The 15,579-nt window shown below is 40.7% G+C and overlaps 1 protein-coding gene across 5 annotated transcripts in view; it reads left to right on the top strand.

Annotated features, from left to right (window-relative positions):
- JAK2 (Janus kinase 2) overlaps positions 1-15,579 on the top strand; it is a 96,597-nt gene that overhangs the window by 62,207 nt on the left and 18,811 nt on the right. For all 5 annotated transcript variants that reach the window (XM_039364489.1, XM_039364484.1, XM_039364488.1 and 2 more), the window contains 6 exons: positions 3,953-4,110; positions 5,821-5,932; positions 7,141-7,327; positions 9,920-10,047; positions 10,836-10,970; positions 12,502-12,589. In XM_039364489.1, the coding sequence (XP_039220423.1) occupies positions 3,953-4,110; positions 5,821-5,932; positions 7,141-7,327; positions 9,920-10,047; positions 10,836-10,970; positions 12,502-12,589 (808 nt within the window). The remainder of the gene's footprint in view (positions 1-3,952; positions 4,111-5,820; positions 5,933-7,140; positions 7,328-9,919; positions 10,048-10,835; positions 10,971-12,501; positions 12,590-15,579) is intronic.

Below are 15,579 nucleotides of genomic sequence, written 5' to 3'. Positions count from 1 at the left end.
GTCATACCGCGAGTCCGATCATATCCCGGCCCCCCCGGGGACATCAGCCCCAGGCCTGCCGGAACAGGAGGGTTTTAACGGCCTTCTTAAAGGCCGGCAGGGTGGGAGTAGTTCGAACCTCGGGGGGAAGTTGATTCCACCAGGTCGGAGCCACCACAGAAAAGGCCCTTCCCCGAGGGCCCGCCAGCCGACATTGTCTGGCCGACGGGACCTGAAGGAGGCCCAATCTATGGGACCTCACTGGTCTCTGGGAGCTGTGCGGCAGAATGCGGTCCTGTAAGTAACTTGGCCCTATGCCATGAAGGGCTTTAAAGGTGATAACCAACACCTTGAATTGCATCCGGAGACCCACAGGAAGCCAGTGCAGCTCGCGGAGGATAGGTGACACGTGGGCGTACCTTGGCGCGCCCACAATCGCTCTCGCGGCTGCGTTCTGAACCAACTGCAGCCTCCGAACGCCCTTCAAGGGTAGCCCCATGTAGAGCGCGTTACAGTAATCCAGTCTTGAGGTGACAAGTGCATGAGTGACTGTGAGTAAAGCCTCCCGGTCCAAATAAGGCCGCAACTGGTGCACCAGGCGAACCTGTGCAAAGGTTCCCCTGGCCACAGCCGATAGATGTTGTTCCAGATTTAGCTGTGAGTCCAGGAGGACACCCAAGTTGCGTGCCTGCACTGAGGGAGGTAAATTTGCCCCCCCCCAGGACTAAAGATGGACCATCCAGTTGGCCTTTGGGAGGCAAGACCCAGAGCCACTCGGTCGTGTCAGGGTTGAGTCTAAGCCTGTTCACCCCCCTCCAGACCCTCACATCTTCCAGGCACCGGCACATCACGTCGACTGCTTCACTGAAAGGACACGGGGTGGAGATATACAATTGGGTATCATCCGCGTACTGATGATACCTCACCCCGTGTCGCCGAATGATCTCACCCAGCGGTTTCATGTAGATGTTAAAAAGGAGGGGGGACAGGACCGAGCCCTGAGGCACCCCATGATCGAGGCGCTTAGGGGTCAATCTCTGTCCGCCCGCCAACATCGACTGTGACCTGTCAGAGAGGTAGGAGGAGAACCACCGCAATACAGTGCCGCCCACCCCCACCTCTCCGAGACGACGCAGAAGGATACCATGGTCGATGGTATCGAAAGCCGCTGAGAGGTCAAGAAGCACCAGGATAGAGGACTGACCCCTATCCCGGGCTCGCCAGAGGTCATCGGTCAGTGCGACCAAAGCAGTCTCAGTGCTGTAGCCGGGCCTGAAACCAGATTGAAAAGGGTCCAGATAATTGGTTTCATCCAAGGATCGCAAGAGTTGAGATGCCACCATCTTCTCTACAACCTTCCCCACAAAGGGGAGGTTGGAGACGGGACGAAAGTTCTTCAAAACAGCTGGGTCCAGGGAAGGCTTCTTGAGGAGGGGCCTCACCACCGCTTCCTTTAAAGGTTGTGGGAAAGACCCCTCCATCAAGGAAGCATTGATTACCGCCTGGAGCCAGCCTCGTGTCACCTCCCTACTGGCAGAAACCAGCCAGGAGGGGCACAGGTCCAATAAACAGGTGGAGGCATTCATTGCCCTCACGGCCTTGTCCACTTCATCAGGGGTCACAGGCTCAAACTCGCTCCAGATAATATGACTAAGACCAGCCCCTGTCAACTCGGCTGGCACTGCCCAGTCAGAGTCCAGGTCCCTCTGAATCTGAGCGATTTTGTCCGAAAGAAACTGAACAAACTCCTCAGCTCTCCCCTGCAAGGGTTCCTCCGCCTCCTCCACTTTAAGAAGGGAGCGGGTCACCCTAAATAAGGCGGCCGGGCGAGATTCTGCGGACGCAATAAGTGCGGAAAAGTGAACACGCTTTGCCGCTCTTATCGCCACTAAATAAGTCCTAAGATAGGCTCTTAATAGTGATCGGTCAGATTCAGAGTTACTGGCCCTCCAACGTCGCTCTAGACGTCTCTTGTGGTGCTTCATCTCCCGGAGCTCCTCAGTAAACCAAGGCACCCTCCGGGGACCACCACCACAGAGAGGTCGCAAAGGCGCAATTCGATCCAGGGCCCCGGACGCCGCCTCATTCCAGGCCGCAACCAGGGACCCGGACGAGTTGTGGACAAGGGAGTCAGGTATTTCCCCAAGCTCCTCCTGGAACTGATCTGGGTCCATTAGGCACCTGGGGCGGAACCACCTAGTCGGTTCCCTCTCCCTGCGATGGGGGAGTGATGCTCTGAAGTCCAGCCTCAATAGGAAATGATCTGTCCATGACAAGGGCGAGATCTCTATTCCCCTTAATTCCAGATCATGTCTCCATTGCCCCAAGAGAAACACAAGGTCGAGTGTGTGACCACCCCTATGGGTCGGATCCTGAATTACCTGGGTCAGGTCCATGGTTGCCATGGAAGCCATGAACTCCTGTGCCGCCTCTGAGCGATCGCCGAGTGATGGTAGGTTAAAGTCCCCCAGTACTATAAGTCTGGGGAACTCCACCGCCAACCCGGCTACTGACTCCAGCAACGCAGGCAGGGCTGTTGCAACGCAGCTGGGAGGTAGGTACGTCAGCAGCAAGCCCAACTGAACCCGTGAACCCAACTTCAATAGGAGGGACTCACACCCAACAATCTCCGGGGCAGGAATCCCACGAGGACTCTACTGATGGCTAATTTGTCAGAGTGGAAGTCTTCTAGAAACTTCATAGCATTTTTGGACTTGACTTGGTCTAGGATGGTCACAATTTCCCAGTTGAAACTATGGCTAAGTCTGTCCATATGTTGTGAAATTAAAAGAGTTTTCATCATGTCTTTTGACTTCTAGTTGGTTTCGTTGATGCATTCTACCAGTCTTCTGCCTCTTTGTTTTACATAGTGGCTAGATAACGCCTTTTCTTAACTGTTCAAACATACAGATGACTGTTCCTTTTGTATCGCAGACAGATGTTTCATTAGTGTGACATTAGGTACTGTTCTCCTTCAAGCTGTGAAAGAAGGGGGACGTTCTTCTGCTATTATGTGTTCTCTCTCTGAGAGGTTGTTTCTCCCAGTTGAAAGAAATTATCATATTTCCAATAAAGATTTGCTTGTGATGAAAGTGGCTTTCCAGCAATAGAAATATTTTTCAGACGGGACAAATTATCCAGTACAGGCAAACACAGAACATAGGAATTTGCAACATTAGCAAATGGCACAATCTCTCAACACTAGCCAGGAGCACTGAAACAGCCACAACTTTCCCAAATTTCATTCCCTTGGAATAATGTGTCCTGGATTTTGGATGCATTTTGTAAGTTAACCCTTCATCCCTTGGTTCAAAAACTGTTGCCCTGTGATTCACTGTTTCACCCAGTTAAAGGTCATGAAAAGTGTTTAGTAGTACAGATCAGGGGTCCCCAACCCCATGCCTGCAGCGCAGTATTGGGCCATAGCCTGTTCAGAACCAGACCACACAAGTGGTTGGCGAGTGGCGTGCTGGTTCCCCTCTCCTCCCCTCTGCCAGGCCGCCAAGCCGTAAAGTTTGGAGACCGCTGCTATAGATGTATCAATATGTTGAGCTAAAGTTTTGCTCTGGATAATTCTTTACTTAGCTTAAATTGGCAGGAGACAGAAGCTTGCATGCCAGATAATTTAACCCTTTCTATTTACACACATATATATACACAAACATACAGTTAAATTTCTACAAAAGATAAAATACAAGAAATACAGAAAAAAATAAATAAAAGAAAAGTAGTTTATAAATGCCTAACACAGAGTATTAACTATTTGGAAGTAAAGTATGCTGCTCAATCTTCAAGAATGGGCAGCATGCAAATAAAGTAAACAAATAAATTAAATAGCATTATTCAAAAACATAATGTTAAGATAGAAAACTCATGCTTATTCATCTCAGCACATAGCATTGTATACTTTTTTTTGTAATTTGCATTTTATTACTTTACATTCTGTTCCACATTTTTTCCTTGTCTTTTACAGGAAGTTGAATTTCAGTCATTAAAAGATGCGCTTTCTTTTGTATCATTAATTGATGGATATTATAGATTAACGGCGGATGCTCATCATTACCTTTGTAAAGAAGTGGCACCTCCTTCAGTTCTTGAAAATATCCAGAGCAATTGCCATGGGCCAATTTCGTAAGTAGTATTTTATCAGATGCTAGGTTAGGCATTTGGGAACACAGGAATCATTGGTACATTAACCCTGCTCATTTGTACACACAATTTGCCTCCAGGGCTATAGATGCAACATGGACCATATTTAGGAAGAAGCTTCTTTCTGCCTGAGGAAGCAGGTCAAAATAGCTTTGTTCTTGCTTTTGTTATTATTGCTAGCAATAGAGAAAGTTGAAAAGCAATGTTATACCTCATTACATTTTTATCTATGCACACACACCAGTTATTTGAATGATTATTTGAAAATATGGGAAATTGCTAACAAAAGAAATTACTCTTGGTACAGACTACTTCTTCCCCTTCCTTTCATAAAGATGAGGAAAAAATATTTCTGAGTAGAAATCAGTGGTGGGATTCAAATATGTGAACAACCAGTTCTCTGTGGATGCCACTTCCGGAAGTCCATTCTGGGCCTGGGCAACAAAAAATTAACTACCGGTTCTGCCGAAGTGGTGCGAACCGGCTGAATCCCACCACTGGTAGAAATGTATGTGATTCCATATAATATGTCCCGGTTCTGAGCAATTCAATATATTAACATGTTTCAGTTAAGGTACTGGTGAATTATAAAATCAAGTGAAAGTTGCATAGTAAAAAGTTCACTGTAACAATGTCCCTCAGAGAAAGTCAGATATTGGTGTCCTTATTTAGGAAATGACATTATCTAGAATGACATAATTTCTTTTTTGGCTTAACTGGAGCACAAATAATTCTCTAAATTGTGTCCTTTATAGTCTGCCAAATTTCTTCAAACCTCTTCTGATGTCCCATTTTATTTTAAAATATATTTAATTATTTTAATCTCTGTTGGGTCCATCCTATTTTGTCCTATTCAATTAAAGATAGTCCTCACATGTACAACCATTCATTCAGCAACGGTTCAAGGTTATGGCATGGTCCCCAAAGCAATTGCGATTGAAGCACCCCCACAATAACGTGATCAGAATTTGGGCACTTGGCAGCCTGACCGCACTTAAAACCGCAGGGATGCTTAATTCCTTCCAACTGCCTCCCATCTCTGCCCTTTTGGCCAGCCTGTTGGCCTTGCCACCCTGCCCTTGCTGGCCCTGCCACCCTTGTCAGGTTGCATTTGCTGGCCTTGCCAATTGTGCTGTCCACAGCTAACCTTTACCACCTTCTTCTTCCTTGCAGCTGCTGCTGAGACATGCCTGGTCTGGCCTTTTGTATGGCAGCTGCTGGCTACGCTAAACCATGTTCCCAAAGCTGCACCTGCCCTTTATCCAAATCATTTGTAACCTTCTTGAAATGGTTTTGAGCTCCACATGGGTCCCACAGGGCCAGGGGAGTGCAGCTGGATTGCTGTTGTTAAGCAATGAGTTAATGTGACATTACACTTTATAACCACACTGCTTAGTGCTGGATATTCAGGTCCCAATTGCCATGGTAACTTGAGGACTAGTTGTAAATTTTATTTGGTAGCATTCTGCTGGTGAGAGAACAGGTCAAGGAAATGGGAACTGGTTTTAGCAGTTTTTTATTTACTGAAAATAATGTGGAAAGAGTAGTCTTAGATCAAGAGAGAAGAGGAATTTCCATTTCACTGGCAGATTCTTTTTGTGAAAAATCTGCTGTATCCCAATATATTCTGTAATTCAGAAATGTCAGCTCTTTTTAATACTTTGTTTTTCCTCCTATTTTTTTTTAAAATAGCATGGACTTTGCAATCAGTAAACTGAAAAAAGCTGGCAATCAAACTGGCTATTATGTTCTTCGTTGCAGTCCAAAAGAGTTTAATAAATTCTTTCTTACCTTTGCCGTGCAGGTTAGTATTAAGGATCCAGATTTCCAACTGCTTTGACTACAGTTAAGAGGAGATTTCAGTTCCTTTTATTTTGGATATATATTGTTTTTCTTGACTCTTAAGAAAAAAAAATCACCTTTTGTTTTCAAAATAACATGATCAGCATGTATTTATGAAAATTGGCCACAAATTGGATCAATATTTTATTAATTTTCCCATTTACTCTCTCTGTTAATTCAAGTGCCAAATAATATTTAAATTTTCAAAGTTTTACTGTGATTTATATCCATTTGTGTGAATTTGCCAGTAGAACAGTAGCTTAAAAGAGATACAGGAAATCTCAGGAACGTCTCAGAGGAACTTCTGAAATGGTTTACAAAGATTATCAGTTCTTCCTTCAAAAGACACCGCACAATATTTGTTACTCAAGAATAACTTATCAAGAAGTGATAGGTTTCTTCATTTGTTAAAAAAAGTATCTGCAATTTAGAAGTTATGATATATTTTGAAGAACATGATGCTGATGTTCTCATATATTTAGCCTCATAAGTTGCCAATTTTTGTGTCTGTTGCTATTGTGATATTTTTAAGCAGAGTACAAAGCAATTAAGATGATTCAAGTTCAGAGTTTGCTTTATAAAAAAAATCAAAATGTTTGCTATACAAGTTTATTTTTATATGCTAAAGGAACTCTTAGTAGTACAGTTCAGTTCCTTTGCATTAAACAAAGCTGAAGTATTGACCTGTGTCAGTCCTTTGTTCCAGAAAGCTTTGCTGTAGAATTAAAACAAAATTAGGCTACGTTAGATGGCATTTATAGAGCAGATAAAATCAACCAGATTTTACACTTTTGCATCTTTAAGTATTAATGCCATGATAGCTGTATATTCAGAGTAAAATTAAAACATAATTTTGTTCCTCCATCAACTTATTTCATTGTTTGTAATGGAGTTTATGTGATGAGCGAAAGTTAGAAAGCTACAACAAACCAGTAATGAACTAGAATGAACCATGTCCTACCCAGCCATTTCTTTGTCATAAAAATTGTTCTTTTCTGTTCTTCTAGTTATTTTTTTTTACTTCACTTCCCCACCCAATATGGCTACAGGACAGATTCCTAGTCATGATTGCCAAATTAGAATTATGCATGACATTTGATTAAAGTTACACAATTACAAATAAAGGTTTGTTGAATTAAAGCATTTTTAAATTGTCCTTAAATTTTGCAGCAAGACAGCATAATTGATTATAAACACTGCTTGATAACAAAAAATGAAAATGGAGAATATAATCTCACTGGAACTAGAAAAAGTTTTACCAACCTTGTGGATTTGTTGAATTGTTACCGTACAGAAACTGTCCGATCGGATAATATGATTTTCCAGTTTATCAGATGCTGCCCTCCAAAGCCAAAAGGTAAACAATTCGAATTTTATTTGTTGAGGATGATATTATTGTGTGGCCTAACTGAACTAGAGAAATAACTGTCATTTGAGAAAAATACAAAGGCCTACGTTAAACAATAAAAGAGCAGTTCTAACAACGTGGTTCTCATATAGGCATATGTATACACACATGCATAGGCACATTCTTCAGATTAGGCAGATGGACATTAGGATTAACAGATAAGACTAGATAGATGAGATGAGATAAGATTAGGATAGATAAGAGAAAGGGAGGGGCAAGGAGCAGTTGCTGTCTTTCTCCTTCACTGCAAAGAATATTTTGGGGTGCAGAAGGATGCTTTCTTATTCTCAGGTTTAGTTTGACGTTCTAATGAATAAAGTATCTTTTCCATTTTTGTTATTATGTCCAAGTCTTGTAGGTTTTTTCCTCTTTGTATTAAATTATAATTCTCTTCATTTGTAGCTTCACTGATTAAGTCATGTTCTATTATCTGATTTGTTTGTTCATTCTTTACCATCATTTTCTGAGTGTTTTTTGATTGTGAGTTTAGATTAGAAATGTACTCATTTATGTCATCAAAATTGTATTTGATCTCCTCGTGGTTTAAAGCTGTTGTCATTTGTATCTGTCATAGCATTACATACATTTCCTCCTGGAAAGTATTTGTCTTGTCTTGAAAAGTTGCTTCTTGAGGTCTTTGATATTCTAGGCTAGGTCCTTCAGGAGTAAGTATTAAATGTGGTTTTCTGTCATTTTTTGATAACTATGCCATATCCATGTTATCTCCTCCTTTCAAATAATCCTTCATCAGTGCCATAGTCTCTAAAATTAGCCTTGTCAAACCAGCCAAAACTCAAAATCCAAACAGTCCAATTTTATATAGTTCTTATCTTTATATATAGTTTTTATAATCTACTGTATTTCCAATTGTCAAGGCATCAGTAAAAACAGTATTTTATAACAGTTCTTTCATTCAGGGGTCAGTTGTCAAACTGCATGATGGAGTGTAAGGGCAGAGTCTTGTCTACGCTGCCTGGCTGCCATGTCTTTGGCTGCGCTGCTCCGTGTAGGCCACCCTCGGGGGCGACTCTCCTTCAGGGGGATTTCTGGAGAGGAAGGGGTCACGGGGGGAGGCAAGGCTAGGACAATGGCACGTGTGCCCCCAGAGAGGGCTCTGAGTGCCGCCTCTGGCACCCGTGCCATAGGTTCGCCACCACTGATATAGGAAATGTTTAAATCGTTCCATCCTTCACTAGAGGATTCCAAAATCTGTTTGGATTTAACAAATGGCTCATTCTGTACACTGTTTTACAAACTTAGCTTTGGAGCTGCTGTGCTCTGGACGTTTTGAAAATGTTGACATGTGTACTGTAGTTTGACTCTGGAACCAGTCCCAGCTAGCACAGATATAGCAGCTGGCATTAGAATTTGTTCCCTTTGTGGCTCTTTCAGGAAAGGAGACAGATTTTCCTTGAATCCTCTTTACCAGGATTCTGTGTGGTTTCTGTGCTACACAAGAATTCTGGAGATGGGCAGAAGATTGAGAAAAAATAAAAAGCTAGTAAAGTAATTTTAGTAGCCGGACTTCCTAATTTAAGCTGCTCTTCTGTGTGCCTTATCATTTGTACTATGGCTATGACAGGAGTGGCAGATGTCTTTTCTGTAAGAGAAAATGCAAGCAAATGCTGTGTTGTATTTTGTATTTGGAAGTGGAGCTGTAGTACATGTAGTTCTCAACTCATAACAGTTCTTTTAGTAACCATTCAAAGTTAAAACACCAATGAAAATAGTGACTTATGACCATTTTTCACACTTATGACCATTGGAGCATCCCCATGGTCATGTGATTTACACTGAGATGCGTGACATTTTTATGACCATTGCAGTGTCCTGGTGTCATGTGATCAACTTTTGTGACCTCTTGACCAGCAAAGTCAATGAGGAAGCCAGATTCACTTAACAACTATGTTACTAATTTAACAACTACAGTGATTCACTTAACAAACGTAGCAAGAAAAGTCATAAAATTGGGCAAAACTCACTTAAGAAATGTTTCAGCAACATAAATTCTGGACTCCATTGTGTCATAAGTTGAGGACTACCTGTATTATTTGAGTTAAAAGAAGTATGATAACAGTGTCCTGACCAATCCAAAGAAATATCCTACATGATCACAAACTCAAGTTATTTGAAACTTGAGGGTGCAACATGCGATACAGGATGGATATATCTTACATGTTCATGCAATTTTCCATTAATGGTACACCATTCCTATTTTGCTCAGAAATGGTTAGATCAGGGGTAGGCAACCTTGGCTCTTTTATGACTCGTGGACTTCAACTCCTAGAATTCCTGAGCCAGGAATTCTGGGAGTTGAAGTCCATGAGTCATAAAAGAGCCAAGGTTGCCTACCCCTGGGTTAGATAAAGTGTAACGAGATACTTAATTCTATGGCTTCTTCTTTCCCTATTTTTGATCACATAACAGGGAGGGGAAATTAGGTTGAGAGTTGCAATGAGGACCCCACAATTCCTAGTTTTATTAATCAAAATTTACATAGGAAGCTTCATGGCTGAGTGCACTCTTCTTGACTTCTTGCAGATAAGTCCAACCTTCTTGTCTTCAGGAGCAATGGAGACTCTGATATGCCAACATCACCTACCTTGCAGAGACATAATAACGTCAATCAGATGGTTTTTCACAAAATTCGGAATGAAGATCTTATCTTTGTAAGATTCATACACTAGTATCCTTGTTTTATCAACACCTTGAAATTAAGTTCAATTAATTTAAATGTGATTAGGCTATGTGCATTTACCAAAAGCTGGATATTTATAATAATATATAAAGCATATAAATATAAGGTGTAAGATTTCCCTTCATTATTCATTGAAAATTGAATTTCATTTACTATGTAAGTACATTCATTGAGATAGGATGTGTTATCATTTCCTTTTTAAGATAGATTTGTGCTTTTATTAAGATAAAGATGAGCTCTTAAGCTGTTATTGTTACAGCTCTTCCCACCCTCAGTTTATAGTTCTTTAGTATTAAAAAATGAGGCTGTTTAATTTGGTGTCTAAAAACATCTCTGTGCTCCAAAGCAGAGTTACCCAACTTTTCTGACTTTGTGGACTGGAGGGGTGGAGAGGGGATGGTTCTGCACAAGCAGTGGGCGAGCTCACATGCGCAGCTCCAATTTGTGCGAGTGGCAGGCACATGTACCCCCACTCATGCAAATGGACCACACATGTGCTTGCCCACTGCTCGCGCAAGTAGGGTTGTGTGTGTGTGCGCATGCGCACTCACCCACCACTTCTGCGATCTGGTTCTGAACAGCTCAGCCTAGTAGTGGGCCGCAGCCTGGGGGGTTGGGGACCCCTGCTCCAAAGCAACCTTCTTTTATCAGTTTATTTTTATTTTTACTTTTTACATGTTTTATTGTTTTTCATGTCACTTGATTAACTTTTTCCTTTAATCTCAAATTTTGGGGGTTTTGTTTCTGTTTTTTGGGTAGAATGAAAGCCTTGGGCAGGGCACCTTCACTAAAATTGTCAAAGGAGTAAGGAAAGAAGTAGGAGACTATGGTAAATTATATCAGACTGAAGTCTTGCTGAAAGTTCTGGATAAAACGCACAGACACTACTCCGAGGTTCGTTTATTAATTTAAAAATATCCTATTAATATTAATTAAAAGATCCTATTTTTAATTACTGGATATGATAATGATTTGAAATAATACAGAATGAAACAATAAAAACATTAAAAAGAATCACAACTGAAGGATGCAACCAAGATGCAAGTCAGAGTTATCTGTTGGTAGCCATTTCTTAGTTGAATAAATCTGATGAATTTTCCTTTGTTGAAAGTGTGCAAAGTTACTCACATTTTAGATATACAGTAGGATTTTGAATATCCAAGAGACAAAAATTTATCTGAGCGGTAGCTTTTCTTTTATCTTATTCTCCCATGAATGGTTTAAGCCAGGAGTAGGCAACCTTGGCTCTTTTATGACTCGTGGACTTCAGCTCGCTCAGAAATTCTGAGAGTTGAAGTCCACGAGTCATAAAAGAGCCAAGGTTGCCTACCCCTGGTTTAAGCAAAACAATTTATACAAAATATACACTTCCATTTTCCTAAGATACTGAAGTTGCGGAATTTCAGTTTTTCAATACGGCTTAGAGATTGTACTAAAATATTGCATCTACTCTAAATGAATTTACTTTAATGTATGTACTTTAATAAATTAATCTCATGATTTCAGAAGAATAAAATCGTAGACTTCTCCTTCCAGTCTTTCTCATGGTAGTGCAGACTGGTTTGTTGTTTATTGCTGGCTAGGAGTTCTGATAAATTCTGATATTATGAAGTTGATTATTCCATGAAAAATTTTAAGAGATACTGATTAAATATCTATACTAATTAGGAATTAAGATGATTCTACACCATCAACAGTTAGGAGGTGAACAAACTGTATCACCTTTTCCCATGCCTTCTGAAAGCAAATTTGTTGACTTTGATAATATGATACAACTGATAAAAGTGCTCTGTGAAGTTTTGTCTCTGACTATAAAAAAAAATTCTGTACCTTGGATTTCAAAAGCAATTTCCTAATGACTCATTTGTTAATTGTCCCCATCTTTGTTTTGTTGAATTTTATTTCTACATATCAAATATTGTCATCTATTATAACCCAATATGAAAAGCATTCAGATGCTCATCACAGATTTACCTCTTGCCAGTAAATCAACACTGTTGTCAGTCCTCCCAGGTGAAACCAGACAGAAAATACAACAGTATGAACTAATTCTATTTTAATTAACAGAATTTTGCAAGTCTGAAAGTACAAACTTCCCACTTCCACTTGAACCGTTAGGGTGGTTACTTTCTCTGACTATTAAGCCACTGGAGGTTTCTACTTCTCTTGTCTGGTTATTTCCTGGGTAGCATCTCATCCCTTCATTTCCCAAGCCCATTGACACAGTCCATTACGTCTACTATTAAAATATGTATTCACGGTAGCAAATGAATTCTTTAAAAAAAAAACAGAGACCAGTCCTGCAGAATTAATTGTGCAACAAGTAGCAGAAGACAGGGAACGAAGGGGTGTCACAATATAACTGGATTAATTCCAACCAATTTTTACTTTGACTCACTTTCTGATTGTTATCTTTTTCTTGTAGTCTTTCTTTGAAGCAGCAAGCATGATGAGTCAGCTTTCTTATAAACATTTAGTATTAAATTATGGAGTTTGTGTCTGTGGAGAAGAAAGTAAGTAAATCCAGTTAATGGTTTGTACTCTGATTAGAGGTTTTTTTCCAGAAGTCTTTCTATAATAGAGATACAGTATTTGAATAAGGGTAAAAACATGAAGTAGTGAAGGTTTTACACTCAACATTTGTGTAAAATAATTGTTTGTTTTCTTGAAAACAGAAAAATCCTGTGAAGTCTTTGGTGCTCTCTGAGCTCGATTGCTTTCTTGCAGTTATTTCATTACCAAAGTAGGTAATATCTCACTGCTAGCATTGATGATGTTATCTAATTTGGTAATGAAACATCTGCAAAAAAACAACCAAGCTGAGCTGCAAATGTTCTTTTCTGTTAGTGCAGGGGTGTCAAACTGCTGGCCCACAGGCCGGATGCATCATGGCGAAACCGCGCTCACCCCATTGTTGGCAATGGGAAAAAAGTTGTGATATGTCGCGACACGTCATGTGTTATTGCGAGTTTGACACCCCTGTATTAATACGTAAGAATCCTGATGGGTCAGATCAACAGTTCACTTACTTTAGTAACAGAACCAACTAGAATCTCTCAAGATGATCACAAGTGTAAGTTGGTAACCGACCACCTCTATACTGGTAGCAGCTAGGTTTCAAAGAATACAATCTGTGATCAGTAGACTTTGATAGCTTCTCCTTGAGTTGCCCAATCTTCTTTTAAAACTTTTTAATTAGTGGTCCTCGTTATACCAGAAAACAATGAATTCTAATATAATGACTTTTATATGTTTTGAAAGTGTGTATATGTGTGTGAAAGTTATTTTCGATTAAGCGCTTTTTAATGTCTTTGCTTCAGGTTGATATTCATTTTTTTCTTCATTAAAAAAATTGAACAGTCTAAGATAATAACTTTGCATCATATCCACATGACGGCCCATTATTAAAATCTCTTAATCATCTTCTTATCCATCAAAACAACTTTGAAATGCAATATTTCATGGTTAGTTTTATACCCGTATGAAAATCAGAGCAGATCTGGATATTTTGATTATTTTGTTCCTTAGACCAAGGCTTTTCAACCAGTGGTATGGGTACCTCCTGTGGTACATTGGCACCTGCCAGGTGGTACGCGACCATCCTAGAAAAGTGGTAGCGGGGGAGGGAATGAGCTGAACCGGTGGCAGCACCACACAAGCCTGAGAGATGGCTGGAGCTGCAGGGCTGTCAGAGCTCAGCGGAAGCGCCAGGATCAGCACCAGGCTCCAGCTGGAACTCGGCACTGATCCTGGCACTCCTGCTGAGCCCAGAAGAAGCATTGATCAGCTGGAATGTTGCAGCATCTCCAGGGTCTTGTGATTTACATTCAGATGCTTGGCAACTGATTCATATTTATGACGGTCACAGTGTCCCAGGGTCATGTGAAGTGATCAAAACCTGCTGCAACCACCCAGCAGATGGGGGGAATAAAACCAAACACCCCCCTCGCCTGCTGCCAATCCTCAACAGAAATGCTCATAACAATGAAAACCTCGGACAGGAGGAAGAGCACCGCCGGGTAGGCAGGCTGTGGCTTGGGGGAGGCACTTTTTTCAGTGCCATTGTAGCTTCGAACAGTCACTAAGCGAACTGTTGTAAGTCGAAGACTACGTGTACTTCATCACTTTTTTCCTTTTTTTTGGTCATCAAGTTTTTGACACCTTGCTAAGCGACTGGTGATACTCGGATATTGCCATATCCTAAAAGTGGTACAATGGGTGAAAAGGTTGAAAAGCCCTGCTTTAGACTGAAATCTTGAAACAGACTGCTCCTGAGACTTATCGGAAGATAATAAAACTGTGTGTCCCACCAGCCAGAATTTTCAAGGGTAGAATGTTAGTTATCTGAAGAACCTCCTGCCTTCAAGGCAAGGGGGTATTGTGCAAAGAGTTCATAAAATTGTAGGAAGGGTAGAAAGAAGCACCAAAAATTGACCCACAGTGAACATTAAGAGGATGGCAGAATTCAAACACCTGTTGTGGTTGTTTCTGTTGAGCATGAAATAAAGAGTCTCGTGCTGCCTGTATGTTGGAGAACCTTAAGCTAATACCAGCTTAGTGAAATTATGCCAAGTCAAAATCTGGGAAATTCTGGTGGGATCTTGTCAGTGAACACATTCATTTATCATTTTAAGATGTGATAAAGCAAGTAGAAGCTTGTGGCTAAATTGGTCTGAAGTTGTAATTCACCTTTGCTTATCTTGAATGCTTGATCAAACACTTTTTGCATCTGCCTCTTTGTATTTGGTATTGTGGGAAAAATTTTCTGCTTAGCTCTGTGAGTCAGCAAAAGGAAAATCACATCTTCCAGTAATGTGTAGTAAATAGATAGAGATGAGGTTATTTTGCTGTAATTCAGGTGGTTTAGCTGGCAAAGTACTAGAAAAGATTTGCTTATTATCCTAAACTGATGAAAAAGTAATTAGTGCTTACCTGAATTTAATCTTGCACACATTTGACATCAGCTTGTGTTGTTAATAATACTCTCCCCAACTTCTCAGAGACATGATAGATTTTGAGAAATTAATGAAATACTGTGCTTTATGTATTCCATAGCATATAGTCATATTAAGTCCAGGTAGTTCTCAACTTGCAACCATTCATTTAGCAACTGTTCAAAGTTACAATGGCATTGAAAAAAGTGGTTTATGACTGGTCCTCACATTTACAACTGTTGCAGCATCCCCATGTTCATGTGATTAAAATTTGGGAGCTTGGCAACCAACAAATATTTATGATGGTTGCAGCATCCTGGGGTCATATGATAGCTATTTGCGATCTTCCCAGCCAGCTTTTAACAAGCAAAGTAAATAGATAAGCCTGTTCACTTAACAACTGCCTGATTTATTTAACAACTGCAGTGATTTGCTTAACAATGGTGCAAAAAGGTTGTAAAATCAGGCATAACTCACTTAAGAACCACCTTACTTAGCAATGGAAATTCTAAGTTGAGGACTATCTATACATGTTAAAAATGCTCCTGCGTGTAATTATTTTGTCTGGC

This window comes from Crotalus tigris, unplaced genomic scaffold (genome assembly GCF_016545835.1).
Source record: "Crotalus tigris isolate CLP2741 ecotype Arizona unplaced genomic scaffold, ASM1654583v1 scf7180000019762.1414395, whole genome shotgun sequence".
Lineage (NCBI taxonomy): Eukaryota > Metazoa > Chordata > Lepidosauria > Squamata > Viperidae > Crotalus > Crotalus tigris.
This window is presented reverse-complemented; position numbering and strand designations above follow the sequence as displayed.